General features: G+C 54.2%; 1 protein-coding gene across 8 annotated transcripts; it reads left to right on the forward strand.

The window, feature by feature from the left end:
- The first annotated feature begins 953 nt into the window (after window positions 1-953).
- On the forward strand, window positions 954-15,869 carry Rnf44 (ring finger protein 44). 8 transcript variants are annotated; one of them, XM_028863746.2, is made up of 11 exons: window positions 954-1,082; window positions 10,292-10,442; window positions 10,633-10,822; window positions 11,196-11,363; window positions 11,845-12,021; window positions 12,111-12,272; window positions 12,365-12,495; window positions 12,740-12,827; window positions 12,909-13,030; window positions 13,103-13,202; window positions 13,319-13,381. In XM_028863746.2, the coding sequence occupies exons 2-11, from the start codon at window positions 10,336-10,338 to the stop codon at window positions 13,379-13,381; spliced, it is 1,308 nt and encodes a 435-aa protein (XP_028719579.1). In that variant the 5' UTR covers window positions 954-1,082; window positions 10,292-10,335. The 8 variants fall into 8 exon arrangements, with proteins under 8 accessions (XP_028719579.1, XP_037061611.1, XP_028719580.1 ...); XM_037205716.1 differs by lacking the exon at window positions 954-1,082 and adding an exon at window positions 2,771-3,020; XM_028863747.2 differs by lacking the exon at window positions 954-1,082 and adding an exon at window positions 5,388-6,646.
- The last annotated feature ends 3,230 nt before the right edge of the window (window positions 15,870-19,099 follow it).

Genomic DNA, 19,099 nt, shown 5'->3' on the forward strand with positions numbered 1-19,099 from the left:
AGTCCCTTCAGTGCCTGTATAGTGAGGGTACCAGCCCAGGAACAGGTCAGCCCAAGAATCAACAACTTTCCAATCCACTCCTGGCCTCAGACCCTGGGCCCCTTCCAGGAAACACATTCTCTTTAAAGAGCTCTTGTCGGGAGGAAGCCAAAAAAGGAGGCCAGTTAACCCCGAGGACAACGAACTGCTCAGAGGAGTCAACCAAGACTTAAGCTGAGATCCTGGCGCTTGTCCCCGCAATCCCCAGGGCGTGGTCTGCAAGAACTACAACTTCCAACATGCTCGGCCGCACGGCACGCTGGGAGTTGTAGTCCTCACCAACGCGCTTCCCGTGCTGCTTTGAAACGGCCGGGCAGGATCTACCCCGTCCTGTCGTGTCTGGTGTCTGTGTCCTCTGAGGTGTCCTTGAAAGACCATAGAGTCGTATTTAACGTATTTTACAAAAGAGGAAATAGAGGCCGCCCTCATGCCGGGTCACAGGGGCACTGAGCGCGAGGGCTCCCAAGAGCTTCGTCCGCGCCTCTCCGGCCGCACGCCCCGCCTCCTCACCCCCACCCCCGGCCCGCGATGGTGCGGCCGGATAGGCCCATTGTGCGCCGCAGGGGGGCCGGGCGTTCAGCTTGGGCGTTTCGCCGGCGCCGAGGGGGCGTGTCCAGATTCGTCCTCCCCCGCTCCGCGTTGGTGAGGCCCGACCAGCCCATTGCGCACACCACGCAGGGAGGTCACCGAGGGGGCGTGTCCGGACGCCCCGCCCAGTTCCTCTCCCTAACCGCGATGGTGTGGCCCGACGGGCCCATTGCGTGCAAGTGAGGCGGGGCGTGGCAGACAGCTCGGGAGCTTTGCACCTGCGATCCCAGGAAAGAAGCGCGCAGACGCCCCGCCCCTCTCCCCCCTGTCCGCGATGGTGCGGCCCGACAAGCCCATCGCGAGCTCTAGGGAGGGGGAGGCACGGAGCAGGGTCCACTGCGGGAGCAGGGGGAGGGCCGCGGCCGGCGGCTTTCGAGCCGCAGCCGGAGCGGGACCGGGCTTCTCTGGGAGCAGCGCCGCCGCCTAGTGGGGGTGGAGCCCAGCGGTGGCCCCAGGTAACTACCGAGCGCGGGCTGCTGTGGACGCGGCGGGAGGTGCGGGCGCTTCGGTGAGGCCTCGCCGGCCCCAGTCGTCGCTGCGGCCGGTCCGCTCGGTCCAAGTGCTGGGGCGTCCGGCTGGACGAGTTTCTGCGAGCTCTGCGCTCGGCTGGTGGAGCTCCAGCGAGGATCCTGTGGCCCCTTGTGGGTCCCTAACATTTCACCCTTCGGCAGCAAGAGTGGCTGGAGGTCCTGGTAACAGCACTAGCCCGGGGCCATCACTGCATTCGTGATGTTCGAACCCCGAGGGATCGATAGTCGGTTTGCATCTTGCCCAGTAGAAAAGCGTTTCCTGTCGGCGCCCCACTAGGCTTGAGTGGAGTTGGTGCTGGGGGCCAGGGAGGAAACCAATTGGTGTGTGGGTGGACGAAACTGCACTCCTGTAGCCCCGAGTTTTCTTCTCAGTGGTGTAATGCTCTCCTATCCTACTGCAGACTGAGCGATTGCAGTGGTGAGGTGCATGCTGTGTAGGGAGGGGTGAATGAGAAAAAAGCCCCCCGGCATACACCCAAGGCTCACACATCCCACTGCAGACATAACCAGGGAGTCACACCGCCAGTTGCATATCCATTGAGAGCCACCTAGGGAGGTAAGTACTGGTACTCTCCTGCAATGTTAACCTCTGGACAAATAGCCTCAGGGAGGTTAGGGAAGCCCTCAAGGTCACAGAGCCCCTGGGAGCCAAAGCAGCCTGCCTTAGTGTAGTCCTGTCTTAGTTACAGTCAGCAGGTGAACAGTGCCTCAGTTATTAGTGTTGTCATTGACCCCATTTTACAGATGAGAGCCTAAGATGAAGACAGCTCACCCAGTGTCAGAGCTGGACCCAGAGTGATGCTCTCAGGAGCACAAGACCCAGAACAATCTACACGGACCCACACTCTGCTCCTTCCCCATCTGCACAAATGATCAGTTATTTGGAGAGGCAAAGCTGGGATTCATCCTTGCCCAAAGCAGATGTAGAACAGTGCCTGTCCACTCTCTGCCTGGTGTACTAGGCTCTGGGCTCGTCTGATGCTTGGTGGTATTTTGAGAAGTCGGAGTCCCAAGCTGACCAAGGTGTACTGTGTCCCAAGGTCCTAATTGCATGTTTCCTTAGTTCTGGGAAGGTTGTTGTGTCCTGCCTCGATGGAGGAAGATTTGAGGGGCCGAGGAAGAAAGGAATGGAATACTTCCTCACTCAGGAGAAGGGAGGCAGCCCATCTTCAGGCTCTGATAATAGGTGGGAACCCTGACTTAGGAAAGAGTGCTGGCACTTTCTTCCTGCTGCTGCTGGCCAGAGCTCTGCTCATGTGCAGAAGAGGCCAGAGGAGGAAGCTGGAACACAGCAGAAGGTGCTCTCCAGCTCTCATCTGCCACCTCAAGCCACCTGCTAGGTCCTGAGCCTCTCTGTGGTCTTCTTTTGCCCCAGGAACATCTATGCTTTGGATCATTTCGAAGTCTCGGGGATGTGTAAGGGCCATCTTTCACCTCAATTGCCTCTTCTGTGAAGTGGAGTGAACACTGGCATCTAGCTCTTAGCTCACTGTGAGACAGTCAGGGTGAGCCACCTGAGGACTGGATTCAGAGCCTTTCAGCGCTCATTGGAACCGGGGCAGCTTTCTGCAACCCACTGGGCCACCCTTCTGGGTTCTGTGGTGAGGGCAGTTACTTCCTCTCTCTGAGTAAACAGTACCTGACTGCTGGGGGATAGGCTGTCATAAAAGGCACACAATAGGTATGAGGGCCACACCCCACAGGGGATGAGCTGTGATGAGGAAGAGGCACAGAGGGATCCCAAAGGTTTTGAAGAATAGTCCAGATTGCTGGCTTCTGTTGAAAACTTAGGAAACTTGGTAGAATTCTCTCTTCTGCTCATGCAGTTTTGCATGTGGCCAGGAAAGATCTTCAGGTTTGGAGGTATTTGGGGCATCTGTTCCTGGGGAGAAACTGGCTGTGGGATTCCAGGGCCAGGCCCCAGACTGAGTAGATCATCGAGAGGGTCCTGTATGGGAAAGGGTGGGAAAGGGATTTCCTGGCCAAGTAGGGACAACCCAGAGTATCTCTGGGCATTTGGCCCAGTGGGAGCCAGGTCCCAGATGAGTCTGGTCCCTGCCAGGAACTGCAAGATGGCCACATGGAGATAGTCCCACCTGCAGCATGGCCATGGTTCTGTTGGGTCCGGGAAGCCAGAACAAACCTGACAGGCTAGGAAAGGCACAAAGACACTGTCTGGCTATGTCTAGAGCTTGACAAAAAATCTGCTGAATGTGGGAAGGTGATGTTGAAGACATTAGGCAGATAAAATGATACATGGGCCAGACTTGGGTTTAAAAGCCTCTATCTGGATTGAGAATGGAAGGTGGGTTCTTGTTTCTCTGTGTGTGTGTATGACCCCGAGCTGTCTGTTTTGTGAGTGCACATGTGTGCTGATGTGTGGAGGCATGAGTTCAACCCAGGTTGTCATTCTGTAGGCACTGTCCGTCCTTTTGAAAGTCAGAGTTTGGAGCTAACCAACTAGTCTTGGCTGGCTGGCCAGCAAGCCCCGGGATCCACCTGTCTTCCGTGTCTCTTTTTATGTGTTGTGGGGATTGAACTCAGGTCCTCAAACTTGCCTGGCAGGCACTTTAGTGACAGCTTTCTCTGTAAGTCTCTGGGGGGTGGTTTTCTGGGGGAAGAAAGAGGAAATCTGTGCTTGGGCAAGTCACTTCAGTGCTGTGGCCCTCACATCCTCACACATACATTGAGGCCACATTTGTAGTAAAGGCTGGATTTCGGTGCACTCAAAACGATGAACCCCTTCAGCCAGGAAGGAATTTTGAGTGAGACAGTGACTGTGACAGAGTTTTATGGATTAGTGACACAAAGTGAAGGTCAGGGTCAGCTCATTCCCCTGTAAGAGAGGAGTGGGAATGGAGCCTTGAAGAGCAGGAAGGAGGAATTAAAAGAGAAGGCGCCTCCAACGAGGAGGGCCAGGCGCAGCTGCGGCCAGAAGACACCATTGTGGTGCAGGAAGGGCTTAGAAGATGTGAGCCCGAAGATTGACATGGTGAGCTTACTGAGTGCACCTCCAAGGCCAGTGCACGCTCGGTGGCAGTAGGGAGCCACCGCAGGCTCCTCCTGTAGAAGTGGGCAAGGGTTCGGATGTAGGTATCTTGAACATGGGCAGGATTTTCTAGTTGCTTGTGATTAATAGAGACAAGGAAGAATTGATAAGGAGCAAACAAAGATCATTGGGCATGTCCACATCTAAGTTCACACACATTTGTAGAGTGGAATTCCAAGTTACATCTATACCACTGCATCATTAACTTGATCTCTTGTTGCTTAGAGATCTGCAAATTGCCCCCAGGTACCATCTTGTCATCTTGTTACTGGCTATACATCCATAGTGCAATTAGTTGGTCTAAAGGACATTCTGAGCCAAAAATTGTTCCCCCAGTTTCCTTCTGGATTCTTTCCATTGGCTACCTTTCCTGAGGACACATTTTCATTCTAAGAGAATGAAAGTTTTAATGCCTTAAGATCAGGCTTATAGCCGGGCAGTGGTGGCACATGCCTTTAATCCCAGCACTTGGGGAGGCAGAGCCAGGAGGATCTCTGCGAGTTCGAGGCCAGCCTGGGCTACCAAGTGAGTTCCAGGAAAGGCGCAAAGCTACACTGAGAAACCCTGTCTCGAAAAACAAAAAAAAAAAAAAAAAAAAAAAAAAAAGATCGGGTGTATAAAGTACTGGAGCGGTAGCTCAGCAGTTAAGAGCACTTGCTGCCCTCCCAGAGGACCAGGGTTCAATTCCCATCATCTACATCAGTTGACTCACAACTACCTGTAACTACAGTTCCAAGGGGCCCAACATCTCTTCTGGACTCTACAGGCAGTGAGTGCACAGGATGCACAAACTCAGACATACACTCACACATACACATGAAATCTTTTAAAAATAGACCTAAGAGCCAGGCAGTGGTGGCGCACACCTTTAATCCCAGCACTGGGGAGGCAGAGCCAGGCAGATCTCTGCGAGTTCGAGGTCAGCTTGGTCTACAGAGTGAGATCCAAGACAGGCATCAAAACCTTGTCTTGAAAAATCAAAAAAGTTAAAAAAAAAATAAACCTAAGATATATTCTTTTATGGTTTTCAGCAGGTTGTACTGTCTAGAATTTGTTTGTATTTTGAGACAGGATTTCTCTATGTAGTCCTGGCTATCCTGGAATCCAATTCATCGACCAGGCTGGCCTTGAACTCAGAGATCCACTTGCCTCTGCCTCCCAAGTGCTGGGATTAAAGGCGTCTGCCGCCGCCGCCACCACCACCACCACCCCAACTCTGTCTAGAATCCTTTAAAACACATATACAGTTATCAAAATTTAAAAATCTAAACCAGGAGAAGAGGTGTATGCTTGTATTTCCGGCACTTGGGAGGTAGAGGCAAGAGGATCAGGAGTTTGAGGGTAGGCTGAAGTATGTAAGACTGTGTCTAAAAACAAATAATAGAAAATTAAAATCTGCCTTCCTGAGCAGGTGCACCTTGATAATTTCTTTATCCTTTCAGAAATACTATGTGCAGATACAATATTCAGTTGAAATTGATAATAATGTTACTTTTTGTTCAGCAAATTGGTTTCTTTTTTCTTTCTTTTTTTTAATATTTAAGAGTATGGGATATATCCATTAAGTACACAGTGTACCGGATCCTGTAGCCTGCCACATAGGTTTAACAAATGTTGCCGTTTTGTTCTGACATCTTGTTCTGGGTTGGTGGGTGTTGGAGGAGTCCAGTTACTACAGACCATCCTCGTAGACATAGTGCTTTAGATAATTCTGATGATCTGTTCATGTAGTCGATGCCCCCCACTTTGTTGGCCTGGGAGACATCCTAAGGAGACCGAGGCTCTGCTTCAGCTTGGGTTTACATCACTGTTCCCTCTCTCGCTTCAGCTGTTAATTGGGTGTGTGACACTTTTGTTGTCTTTTGAAGACAGGGTGTTAAATGGCCTTGGCTGTCCTGGAACTCGGTATGTAGAACAGGCTGGCCTCGAACTCACAGAGATCCTCCAGTCCTGTGTGTGTGGTTCTCCTCTCCGGTACTGCTTGTCATACTCCTAGACTCACAGGGGTTGGAAGGCGTAGAAAACTAAAGTGCAGAAACTTCGCTGGGCTTGGTACAGCCAGTTCTTCCGACAGCAGCTGAACTAGGGCCTCCCCTTCCACCCCACCCCGCCCCCCTGCCTCGCTGGGGGCGGGGTGGCGAAATGTTTCTGTGACGTCAACGTGCGCAGGACCAATCCCCCTGCCCAGGAGACGTTAAGTCGTTTGCATGGGTCGCCGGTCATTGGTCTCTCGGGCCACCTGGGCTGTCGCCGCTTTTTAAAGGCGCCGCGTAACGGAACAGAAAACAGGAGAGCCGGGAGGCGCGGTGGGCTATGAGGTCATCGCCGGCCTGCAGGGCTTGGGAGTGACGTCACCTCCGGGAAGCGTGCGGGCCAGGGCTGAGGGCGGTCCTCTCACCTCGGCTGCGTGAGAGGCTGCGGTCCCCGCGGCCCTAAGAAGGTAACCGTGACATCTTAATGCGCGCCGTGGTCCCACACTCGGGGGTGCCCCGTCCTTCACCGGCCACCCGGCCGTGGGGGCCTTGAAGTGCGAGGTGGGGGCGAGGCGGCTTTTTTAACCTGGCTTTCAAGATGGCGGCCCGCTAGTCACGTGCCGCCCGCAGAGCGCGATTGGCCGGCGCGGCGCCGGGGGGCGGGGCCAGGGGGCGGGGCGGGCGCCGGCTCTTGGGCTGCTGTTTGCTTTGAGCGACCTGGCGCGCCCCCGCGAGCCGCCTCCCGCGCTGCGCGTTCCCGCCGCTCCGAATGTTGTGAATCAAACGTGGGGCTGGTTCCATCCGGCCGCCGCGGACAGTTCTTAAAGGGCCAGCCCGCCGGATCGCACAGCTGCGTCCTGCGCCGCCCTTCTCTCGTGTCCGTGCCGGGGAGGCGGAAGACAGAGCAGGCTCGGGAAGGAGCCGGCGCTCCACCATCCGCACCCCGTATCGCGAACAAAGGAGCCCGCGTGTTGTCGGACGGCTGCCGGTGAGTCGGGCCAGGCCCCTAACTTCGGACCCGCACCCCGGAACTGTGGTTCCCTCGGGGACTCGCTGTGGTTTGCCGGCTTCGTAGGCATAGATCCTGGGCTGCCGGGGTGGGGGCGACGGCGGTGAGGCCCCTGGGCCAGGTGCTGCCTGTGGCTACCTAGGCTCGGCCAGGCCACCCCTCTGCGGAGCTGAGCGCTGCGGTGGAGGGGAAGGAGCCACCCCCTCCCCCTGCCGCCGCCACTTCCTTTGTTGTTGCTTTTGTCTCACGCCGAGCACATGGTCCGGGATCCTCAGTTCTTAAAGTCACAGCGCTCTAGTCCTTGCGCTGCTGCCTGGCCCCGTCCCTCAGTGTTCCTCCGAGTGCCGCACTGAGGAGTAAGAGGGGGTCAACGGAGTCTCTCCTGGGACAGGTGTGCGAGCTTCGGCCCCGTCCCCAGGGAGGGGTGGCTTTGGAAGATTGCTGGAACCCCACTGCCTGCGTCTGGCCTGCTTTAGGGAGGAGCCTGATCCTCGGGGACTTTGTTTTCCTCCCCCACTAATGTGAACACCCGGTTTCTTGTCTCTGGCTTTTTAGGGGTGCCCTGGGGAGATCTCACCCCCGTTTTAATTTGTTAGAACTGAGGCTTAGCGGAAACTAAAGGAGCTCTTTAACCAAGGTCACCCAGGGAGTCTGAGCTGGCCAAGGTGTGGTGGTCCCACCCTCGGCTCCCCCGCCGTCTTAATACAAGTTGGAAAGCTCCTCTTTAGAGTGGGAGCTGGGTGAGCAAGTAGGGAGGGGGGTAGGTTTTCTTCCCGCCTAAGTCTGCTCTTGGTCTTGGAGTCTCACTTTGCTGGTCTGCTACAAGGGAGCATCTTTTTTTGCAAACAGACTCTATGCCAGGGTCAGATCCGTGCTTGCAACACTGTGCTGACACGGTTGTGGACTCACGGGGGCAAGATCGGACTTAGGGGAGCTTACACAAACTTCTTAGAGAGTACAGTGAAAGAGGTGTGCAAAGCGGTGTTGCAGGTTGACCTTGAGTGTGTCGCTAGGTCCAGCTCAGTCACTTGCACGTCTCCAGGACAGCTACTCACAGATACCGAGAGACTCACCGTGTCCTGTGTGACTCTAGGAGTCTGTGGTTTTTTTCCTCTGACCACTGTTATCATTGAGAGGACTAGGACTTGGGGAGTCTGGGTCTAGGGAACCAGCCAGGACCCATTCTGTTCTCCATGGTCTAGAGCAACTCCTCTTGGGGCTTCAGTGACTGAAATGGGTGTGTCCCCCTTTACCACTTTTGTTCCTAGTAGGAGTTACAGAGTCACCTTTCCCTTCTGGGGTACACAGCTAGAGCAGCATGCTTCTCCGACCTTCAACACTTACTGTACCTCGTGTCTGCCTAGAGTTGGAGTGCAGGATAGCGTGTCTTTATTTTCTAGTAATGGTCATTCACACTACCTCTGGCATTCACTCTAAGGACTGGTTCTTCTGTTAGCTTTAGAGTGGCCGGCCATTGATGGTTCCCTGGGAGATCATTCTTAGGTTGTTCCCATTTTTTACAGAGGAGGGGTCTGAGGTTCAGGGACCGGAAGCCACGGACCTAAGACCCTGGCAAGAATTTGGGGGTGTTGTTTGTTAGGGGTGATGCTGTTCCCTTTGGCACCATCACCCACTAAATGTCCTCTGTCTGCTGGTTTGGGGTGGACCAAGCATCTTGTTTCAGGCCCTTGTTTGTTTGTAGCTAGCGTGGAATCCGGAAGTGAGGAGCTGTGTGTCAGGGTATCTATAGTTGGCCCAGCCAGGGCTCACAAAGCCAGTCACCGATGATAGCCAGGTGCAGAGAGTGGACAGGGTCTGGGGAAAGGAGGGCAAGTGCTCCCTCCCCTTCTAGCCTTCCTTGGAGACTAGGATTTGTGGGGAGTAATGTATAGTCTCCCCGTCTTTCCTCACTGGCAACAGCCTGTCATCACTGCCACACAGTGTGCTTTACACACACCTCTGTGATGAGCTTTCTTCAGTGAATCCCACCCTTGTTGAGTACCAGGCTTGTGGCCTTGGCCAGGCACCCCTTGGGTAATGTGGAGAGGGCATTCTGTGCAGCCTTGGAGCGTCTTGGGTAAAGGAAATGGTTCTGATGTTAGCTGGGATGACTGAGGTGCTTCACTGGCCTTCCCCCCTTGCTGTGTTAGCAGTAGCAACATTCGGAGCTGGACATGAGGCACACATAGGTTTGTTGGTTGAGAAAGAGTACTGAGGCCTCCTTACGGCAGTGATGGCAGAGACTTCAGTGTCTCAGGGCCTGATGGCGTTTCAGAGTGGCCTTTCCAGGACTTCATCCTGACTCTGGGCTGGTAGATGAAAGCACCCTCCTCACTTTAACCCTAAAGAGGAGACCTGCCCTGATCCATTCCTGCCCATCTTCCTCTCAGATTCATCCTTTTTCAAAGAGCTCTGCTTCCCACATTGGGGTCTACATGGGATGGGGTCCCAGAGCAAAGACACTGATGCATGCCAGGCCCAGCATGCTACCAGTGGCAAGTTTCTTTCCTAGGCCCTTTGAAGCCTTGAGGTGGCCTTCACTGCAGCAGCAGGATGTGTAGATGGGCTTGAAGTTCCCCTATTTCCTGGCTGCAACACATATGTGGGACCTAGAGCATCGATTCTCTTCTGCCCAGCCTACTAACACCTTCCCTTAATTAATGGGTGGCGTCACAGCTGAGTGTGCACCAAGGTGAAGGGCTAGCGCGAGAGAAGGGTGTCTGACCTTAGACCAAAAGTTTCCAAGGGTGGAAAGGGGTCAGACCATCTCACCTAGGCCTTGAGAGTGAGCCCCAGGCCTTTTTGAAGTTCCTCTTTCCAACTACATAAAAGGGGAACCTGGAGCTCCCAAGAGCCCCATCTGCCTAGAGGCCAAGCTGTTGCCAGGGGTGAGGAAAGGAAGCTTCCTCCGCCGGAGCCTCACTGGAGCCAGCTGGCCCTTAAGCACACTGCTCTGATCTCTGAGTTTACGGTGTCCTAACATTTGATCCCACTTCACAGAGCAGAAGGCTCAGTCTAGTCTGTTAACACTGGACCCCAGCTCCAGAGGAGGACCTCTCTGGGTTTTTCTATCCCTCTATATCTTTCTCTACTTGCCTCCTAGGGTTGTGAGCCCCGGCCCAGCCCCTCCACCTCTGTGCTCCCCTGATGAGACCATGGACTCTGACAGTGACTAAGTGGCCACCCTCTGCCCCTGTGCGTCACTGGCAATTCTCTACAAGACCTAGCAGCAGTCCAGGCCAGCTCTGGGGAAGGTAGGAAGAAGTCTCTATCCCTAATTCAAGGGTAGCCATCTTGGCTGGGTTCAGGGACAGAGGAGTGGGTCCCAGGGCCCTGAGCTATCGATCTTGGCTTCCTGGTGTGGGTTATGACCCTGGCTTCCCTCCCTGCATTATAAATGAGTGGTGCTCCTCTATCCTATTGGGGCTCCTCCGTGTGGTACAGCCTTGGCCACGAGGGGCCCCTGGCCAGCCCACCTGCCCAGGATGAGCACTTACCCTCCCAGCAGCTGCTGCCCCCGCCATCCCACCTCTCTGTAGAGGAGCACCAGGCCTCAGCTCCTGCCGGCAGGAGCCCACGAATGCTGCACCCAGCCACCCAGCAGAGCCCGTTCATGGTTGATCTCCACGAACAGGTAGGTAGGACAGTTCTTAGCCCACCCTGCCACCCAGCCTCTGTCAAATGGGTCTAAGAAGCAGAGGCAGCAAAGCTGGTTCTCTCTTGCTGTACTTAGCATGTTCATCCCATGATACGGGTAAAGGGGAGGGTCTTCTCTGGGGTGCCTGCTTTCAAGGATTCACTAGGACGCCGGTTCTGCCCAGCAGGACTTTTTTTGTATTTTGAGACAGGGTCTCACGATGTAACCCTGGCTGACCTGGAACTTCCTGTGTAGACCAGGCTGGCTTCATGTCCCAGAGGCCTTCCTGGCCTCCCACAGGACTCTTTCTCTGAAGATTGCTCTTATAGCCAGGCTTCCTCTCTAGAGTTCCCTGGTGCTCTCTCCACAGGCGCACCAGGGACCTGTCCCTCTGTCCTACACAGTCACCACAGTGACCACCCAAGGCTTCCCCTTGCCTACAAGCCAACACATCCCTGGCTGCAGTGCCCAGCAGCTCCCAGCATGCTCCGTGATGTTCAGTGGGCAGCACTACCCACTGTGCTGCCTCCCACCCCCGGTGAGTGAGCGCTTTCTTCTCCCGCCCCATCCCAGCAGCTCTGAGCACAGGCACCCTCGGGAACTGAGCTAAATGCCTGTGCAGGCTGCCAGGGCACTAACTGGGCCCTCTTGGCCAGAGCAGCATGTTTGTGTTCCCACAGAGGTGTGAGGCAGTTTAGGGGTCAGGGACCTCTCCGTAGCAAAGCTCCTGCCGCATGCAGACATGGGCAGAGGCCCTGCAGCGGAGGCTGTGGGGTGGTGGAGGCTGTGGGGTGGTGGAGGCTGTGGGTGGTGGAGGCTGTGGGTGGTGGAGGCTGTGGGGTGGTGGAGGCTGTGGGTGGTGGAGGCTGTGGGGTGGCACCCTACCTTGGCAGCCTAGGACGAGAATGGGGCTTGCAGAGCTGCTCCAGCTCCTGGGTTGTGTGTATGGTGAGAACCTTTAGCTGGGTGCTGTTCCCTGGCCTCGGGCACATAGGCTCAGCCTCTTTGCCCTCTCTCAGCAGCTGATCCAGGCGTGCACCATGCAACAGCTCCCTGTGCCCTATCACACCTACCCCCACCTCATCTCCAGTGACCACTACATTCTTCACCCCCCGCCACCGGCCCCGCCGCCCCAGCCTGCCCACATGGCACCTCTTGGTCAGTTTGTATCCCTGCAGACCCAGCACCCACGGATGGTGAGTTTGGGGAATTGAGGGGGGTGCGGAGCGGGACAGGCAAGGATGTGGTGGTAAGCGGCTGGCTGACCCGCCCCTTCCTCTTCCAGCCCCTGCAGCGACTGGATAACGAAATGGACCTTCGAGGGGACCAGCACCCCATAGGTAGCTTCACTTACTCCACCTCTGCCACTGGCCCGGCCTTGTCACCCTCGGTGCCCCTTCACTACCTGCCCCATGACCCACTGCACCAGGAGCTGTCCTTCGGGGTGGTAAGTGCCAACCCTGTCCCTCTAGCCAGGCGTAGGGCGGTGAGCAGACGGGCCTGCCAGCTCACCTACCGCATCTGTGTCTCTGCCCGCAGCCGTATCCCCACATGATGCCACGAAGACTGAGCACACAGAGATACCGTCTACAGCAGCCGCTGCCGCCACCGCCACCACCACCGCCGCCGCCGCCACCATCTTATTACCCAAGCTTCCTACCCTACTTCCTGTAAGTGCCATGCCAGCATAGAGCCATTAGGCCTTGTTTTCTAGGGCCCTCCCCAGCTCTGGTAGCCCGCCCACACCACACCTAGCAGTTGTCCTTGCCTTTCTTCGGTGGGCTTGAACAAACACTGGGATCCCCATGTGAGTCGTGCAGAGCTCTGAGCTTTGTTTGCAGACAGGGGGTGTGGAGGGGGGGTTGCTTTGTACCATCTCCCTCTGCTGACCTGCACTCTGGGGCTCCTCTCCAGTTCAATGCTGCCAATGTCACCGACCACCATGGGCCCCACCATCAGCCTGGATCTGGATGTGGATGACGTGGAGATGGAGAACTATGAGGTCTGTGGTGCCTGTGCTGGGAGGTGGCGTTTGGGAGACCTCCAGCTCGAGGTGCTGCTGACCTCCCTTGCCTGGCTCTAGGCCCTCCTGAACCTGGCTGAGCGGCTGGGAGATGCCAAGCCCCGAGGCCTCACCAAAGCAGACATAGAGCAGCTGCCGTCCTACCGCTTTAACCCTGACAGCCATCAGTCGGAGCAGACCCTGTGAGTGTCCTCCCCAGACCCCGGGAGGGGCCTCTGCTGTCAGGGTGGGGGTGACACTGTGCTCCTCTTCAGGTGTGTGGTCTGCTTCAGTGACTTTGAGGTGCGGCAGCTGCTCCGAGTCCTTCCCTGCAACCACGAGTTCCATGCCAAGTGTGTGGACAAGTGGCTGAAGGTAAGGTGGCCCACCTCCAGGCCGTCCCAGCCGCAGGTGGGGAGTTGACCCCAGTCAGATGGGTGGGACGGGAGGTCAGGTAAGAGTGAGGGCTGATGCATGGCTCTTCCGCCCAGGCTAACCGGACCTGTCCCATTTGCCGGGCCGATGCCTCCGAGGTGCCCAGGGAGGCTGAGTGAGGCTCCTTCAGCCACCCACAAGAACCCTGCCCAAAGCTCCGGAGATGGGTGGGGGAGGCAGGGAGTGGCCCGGGGAGAACTGTACGGGAGGGGCCCAGGCCTGTCTCAGCAATTCTCACCTGCAACTCCAGAGCTGGTGCCAGGGTCAGCCCTGGAGAAGCCCCTGCAATAAGCCCCTGCATTTGCCAAGCTCCAAAGACTCCTTCCCCAAACTGCCTGCCTGCCTGCCCGCCCGCCCGCCCGCCCGCCCTTCCGTCCGTCCGTCCGTCCGTCCGTCCGTCCGCCATGGAGCTGCCTGAGTGTCCCCAGCTCAGTCTGCCTCTTATTTGCCCTTGGGTCCTTCTTCCTGCTGGCTCTGGGAGGCAGGAGTCCATTCCCCAAGTGTGGTGGCTGGTGTGATTCCCCACCCCCCAAAATGGGCAAAGGAGTAGCCACCCGGGGTCACCTGGTCTCTTGTACCGAAGTGAAGTATTCCCTGCACAGGTGGTACACTACCACGTCTGTGGGCAGAGAGCAGCCAGAGACCATTTCCTGAGTCCCAGATCTGAGTCCTGTTTGATTCCAGACGGACTTAGGCAGTCGGCTCTTCCTCCACTGCTGTGCAGTGTGGCTCTGACTCCTCAGGACCCTCACCCCAGGCACAGCATTCCAGCCCACCCCCAGGCTGGAAGGTGTAGCCCAGCCAGGCTCTTGGAGCAGTGGGATGGGGGCTCCAAGCTGGACACATTCGGTTCTGCAGGAGCCAAGCCACGATCTGGGCATGACCTTGTGTTTGTGGTGGCTGCCCCTCCACCAGTGACAATGTCAGACCAGTGCTCGATCTTCTCCCCTCTGTCGTTTTGCATGAATGTGAGGAACAGCAGTTTTTGTTTATTCATTTGGCCCAAAAATTGCGTGGAGGGGGTGTGGATATTTAGAGGTGTTTGGAGGTTTTTTTTGTTTTGTTTGGGTTTTTTTTTTGTTTTGTTTCGTTTTTTGTTTTTTTGGGGGGGTCTTTTTTGTTTTGTTTTTTGGTTGGTTGGTTGATTTTGGGGGTTTTGTTTTGTTTTTTTTTTTTGTTTTAATTTTTCTTCTTTGGTTTAAAGGAGTAGGGTGAGGGCATAGGGACCAACCGGGACCAACCGCCCAGGGGGCAGAGTAAGGTCAGGTTGTGCCGCACCAGGCCTCCAAATGACTGTGCGGCTACAAGTCCCAGGGCAGGGGGTCTGTGCTCAGCTGATAACTGCCACGCACTGTACTGCACATGTCCCTAGAGCCTACCGGGACCATTTGCTTTTCAGGGCATTCCTCCAGCCAGGGGCTGTCGCCCACCTGCCTGGTTGAGTCTCCTCCTAGGAATCCCTTGAGGACAGAGATCGAGATCGGGGAGGGTGTGAACCTCCACCTGGGGGCCCTTCCCAGCCTGATCCCTGCCTCCAGGGTCTAGAGGAGGCCAGCTCCCCACTCTCCTTCCCTCCCCCACCTGGGGTTGCTGCCCTGAGTGAACGAACCGCGTGTGGGGCCGGCACATCCTAGCAGGCCGCCACTGGCGCCTGCTGCCTCAGGGATGCTCCAACCACCCTCGTTCCCGTGCGGCAGCCCTGGCTCCCTGCCTCCCACCCCAGCCTGCCAGGGGCCCATTGGCCTGGTCCCACCCACAAGAACCCAAAGTCTTACTGTATATAACTCCAGGTGATGTTTCTATATTTATAGCAGTGTTGAAAATCCACGTTTTACACAGAGAACCACCTTATCCAACCCCGTCCCTTCCTCACCCCAACAAAAGGTTTCCAAACCCTTGTGGTTCCTGGGGCAACAGAATTGACTCATGGGTTGTGTCGGCTGCAGTGATGATTCCAACAAGCAGCTACTGGGGGGAATACACCTTTTTTTTTTTAATCATTTAAGAAAGATTTATCAAACAATTACTTCGGATGTTTGTGATTTGCCGACCTTGCTGTAGATGCCATGTTACCAATGATTTCCTGTGGTGGGGGCTTGGCATTGTTTACTCTTTATTTACCAACTTCTGGCCTAGGCATGACAGTGGGCACCTTCCCCCAGCATTGCTGGGCCCAGCGCCTGTGTTCTGTTAGAAAGGTTTTTATATATATATATACCTATATATATATAATTACACACATATATATAAACACATGTGATTTGGGGGCCCTGTTCCTTGCACATCTTACAGTTACCTCATTTTTCCCATGTATGTATTTGAAAAAAATGCTAATATATAGAGAAAATGGTTCTTAAAGCTTAAATGTGTGGTTTTCTCCATCCCATTGGACTCACATTGGTTTGTAGCATTTAACATAACTAGTATGTTGTATTATATATGTGTATACGGATTGAAATTTTTAACAGATTTGTACTTTTTTTAAAATGAAAGTTGCTAGTTCTGCTTGACCAAGTAGTGCAATCATTATTTTTTTTAATATTGTTGCTGATTTCAGAGGGATATTCACTAATAAATGTATGATGTATACAAGTGCTGCCCAAGCCACCTCTGGCTGCTCGTGCGTTCTTCCCATGAGAAGTGAAAACTGGGCAGTGCCTGGGGGGCGGCTGCTGCGGCCAGTCACAGAAGACATGGTTCCCTGCTCTGGAACCACGAAGGCAGTCAACACTGACCAGAAACAACTGTCTCACGGGAAATTAGATTCTATCAGCAATTTACAAGAGTCCATGTAACTAGTGTGAGGAGAGATATCTTGAGTGGTCCTGACTTCTAAGTGACTCGTGTAGCCCATGCTAGCCCTAGATGGCTGTGTAGAATGAACTTGAACTCCCTGCTCCCATCTCCCAAGTGCTTGGTGTTTTTGAGACAGTCTTGCGGTCTGACCCAGGGCGGGCTCAGGTTTGTGACAGTTCTGCCTCAGCCGCCCCAGATGCTGGGATTATAGGTGTGTCGTCACACAGGCCCTGACGTTGAGATTCTGAGGTAGTGGCATGTAGCTTAGTGGCATCCTACCTAGCATGTGCCAAGCTCTAGGCCTCATCCCCAGCACAGTGGAAAAACTAAATCCTGAGGTAAGTTACGGCTAGACGGGGACTCAGCCCTGCCTTCCGATTCTGGCGTTTTCCAGAGGAAAACCGCTATTGCTCAGGCACTCCTGTTAGTCATTGGACGGCTCTGGTTGGAGATCAGACCTGAGCAGTACAGTTCTTCAGCAGCATGATTGGCCAAGCCACACCCCCCAGAGAGACCTGTGTACCCCTTGCCTTTGCCCTTTGCCCCCTGCCCCAGAGGGGCTTCGTTTCCATGCTGACATTGGATGTACGGGTGAGCATGTCAGAAAACATGCTCTGTGGGGTGGTAGGGTGGTGGTGCCACTGACCAGAGAGCTCTGATCAGGTCCTTCTCATGTGATCTTGGGGTCATTTCCAAGTTGGGGGACAGGATCAGCTGAGGTGTTCTGTAATCTTATTTCAGAAGTCCATTGGAAGCATTACAGTTGATAAAGGATAAGGGCTCTGATAATGTAAGTTCAATCAGCTCCCATTCAAGGGCACAAGCAATCTGGACTGCATGGCTTAACTGGGCCGTATGCTGACATGCTGTAAATCTCTAGGCGTTGTTTCTTAGGGCTACATGTCCTGTGTTTGCTTTGTCTTGGACTGCACACCGTACGGCACACTGGGACATGGTAGCTTCTATGTTGGCAGCAGCTGCATTCCCATGGCCCTAGAGCCATGAAAATTGAAAGTGGAAGTTTGTAAGCTCTTCAGGACTGCAGAAAGCCCAAAGAAAAATCATAAATTATATCAAAACAATTCACCTCTCATTCACAAAAACTAAAGCTCAATGAGCTGGGAAGAGATGCCAGCAAAAGGCTCAGACAGCTAAATCCCTAACAAAAGCCTGGATGCTTCAAGAACCTGTCACACTACTGAGCAGCAGCAGGAAGTCCCAGGGAAATGGACAAGAAAGGGGAACATCCTGGATCTGTAGCCAAGCTAATGAAAACCAGTGAAGAAAACGCATCTGAAAGACTTCTGACAGTTCAACAGCCCATGGGGTACAAGGTCAGCACAATTGTGTAAGCTGAGTGGTGGTTTGTGCCCGTAGATCCAGCCACTCTTGAAAGAGAATGATTCCTTGAGGCCAGCAGTTGGGGCAAACGGGGCAAGATTGGGATACAAAACCAAAAAAAAAAAAAAAAAAAGAAAACTGCATTTCTAGAAGCTAGTATTTATTGCACATGTCCTAGGTCAGCCTCCAGCTCAATAGCTAGCAGAGGTTGACCTGGAGCTTCTAATCCTGCCTCCCAAGTGCTAGGACTATGTGCGTGTGCCACCACACGTGGTCTGTGCCACCACACGTGGTCTGTGCCACCACACGTGGTCTGTGCCACCACACGTGGTCTGTGCAGTGCTTCGGTTACGCGGGGCGTTCAGCTGAGCCGACTCCCAACCTGGACACATGAAAATATAATTTAAAACCAATACTATTTCTAACCAGTCAAAATAAACATTTGGGCAGTTGAGAGTTTTTCTTCCAGAGGACTAGAGTTCGATTCCCAGCACCAAGTCCAGTGGTTCAAAACTGCCTGTAACTAGCCCCAAAGGACCCCCTGCCTGTGGCATGTACTCACAGAGACATACACACAAATTTTTAATCTTAAAGGAAAATCTAAGACTTACATGCTGGAAACTGGAAAAACTGATATATAGAGAAGGTAGCTACACACACACACACACACACACAAATCACATAAATCACATCCAAATAAATGGAAAGTGTTCTTGGGATCAATAACAGTTTCAGAAAGTGCCGCTGTTCCTCAAATCTGTCTGTAGTGTGGTGATATATTGTGTACCCTAATAAAATTTGCTTGAAGATCAGAGAAACAAAAGGAACAATCCACTAGATTAAACAGATGCCAGGCAGTGGTGGCACACAACTTTAATCCCAAACAAAGACCTAGAGAGCAGCTGAAACAGCTTTTTAAAACAAGAATAAAGTAGGAAGAGTCTGCCCGATGGTGATGTTCCAGACCGTAGCTGCATCCACAGGACCATGTGATTGGTCCAACAAGATGGTTCCACAGGTGAAACCTGATGACCTGTGCTTGATCCTCAGGACTCACACAGTGGAAAGAACTCTTCAAGTTCCCTCTGACCTCCACATTGTGCCATGGTTCTCTGTCTCTGTCTCTGTCTCTCTTCTCTCCTCTCTCTCTCTCTCACACACACACACATACACACACACGCGCACACACACACATGCACACGAATGTAAAAAGGCAACATGGGCTGGGTGGTGGTGGTGCACGTCTTTAATCCCAGCACTCAGGAGGCAGAGCCAGGCGGATCTCTGTGAGTTCGAGGCCAGCCTGGTCTACAGAGCGAGCTCCAGGACAGAGGGTGCCTGGACTGGTCTACTATGGTGACTGGTCTAGCTAATAACCTAGCTGTCAGAGCCTTTGTCTAGTGACTGATGGAGGCAGATGCAGAGATCCACGGCCAGGCACCAGCTGAGCTCCGGGAATCCAATTGATGAGAGAGAGGAGGGATTCTGCATGTGAGGGACATCGAGATCATGATGGGAGGACATGCAGAGATGACCGGCCACACTAGTGGAAGCCCATGAACTGTGGTCTGGTGGCTGTGGAGCCCCCATGGGACTGGACTAGGCCCTCTGGATACAGAAGACAGTTGTTTGGCTCGAACTGTTTGGGGGGCACCAAGGCAGGGGGATTGGGATCTGTCCCTGGTGCATGGGCGGGCTTC

The sequence above is a fragment of the Peromyscus leucopus genome, chromosome 5 (assembly GCF_004664715.2).
Source record: "Peromyscus leucopus breed LL Stock chromosome 5, UCI_PerLeu_2.1, whole genome shotgun sequence".
NCBI classification, from domain to species: domain Eukaryota; kingdom Metazoa; phylum Chordata; class Mammalia; order Rodentia; family Cricetidae; genus Peromyscus; species Peromyscus leucopus.

Excerpts from the sequence above, each read along its gene's own strand:
- Rnf44 (XM_028863746.2), top strand. The coding sequence starts at position 10,336 with ATGAGACCATGGACTCTGACAGTGACTAAGTGGCCACCCTCTGCCCCT. Across the intron at positions 12,828-12,908 it reads TGGAGATGGAGAACTATGAG|GCCCTCCTGAACCTGGCTGA; the intron begins GTCTGTGGTGCC and ends GCCTGGCTCTAG. Across the intron at positions 13,203-13,318 it reads GTGTGGACAAGTGGCTGAAG|GCTAACCGGACCTGTCCCAT; the intron begins GTAAGGTGGCCC and ends TCTTCCGCCCAG.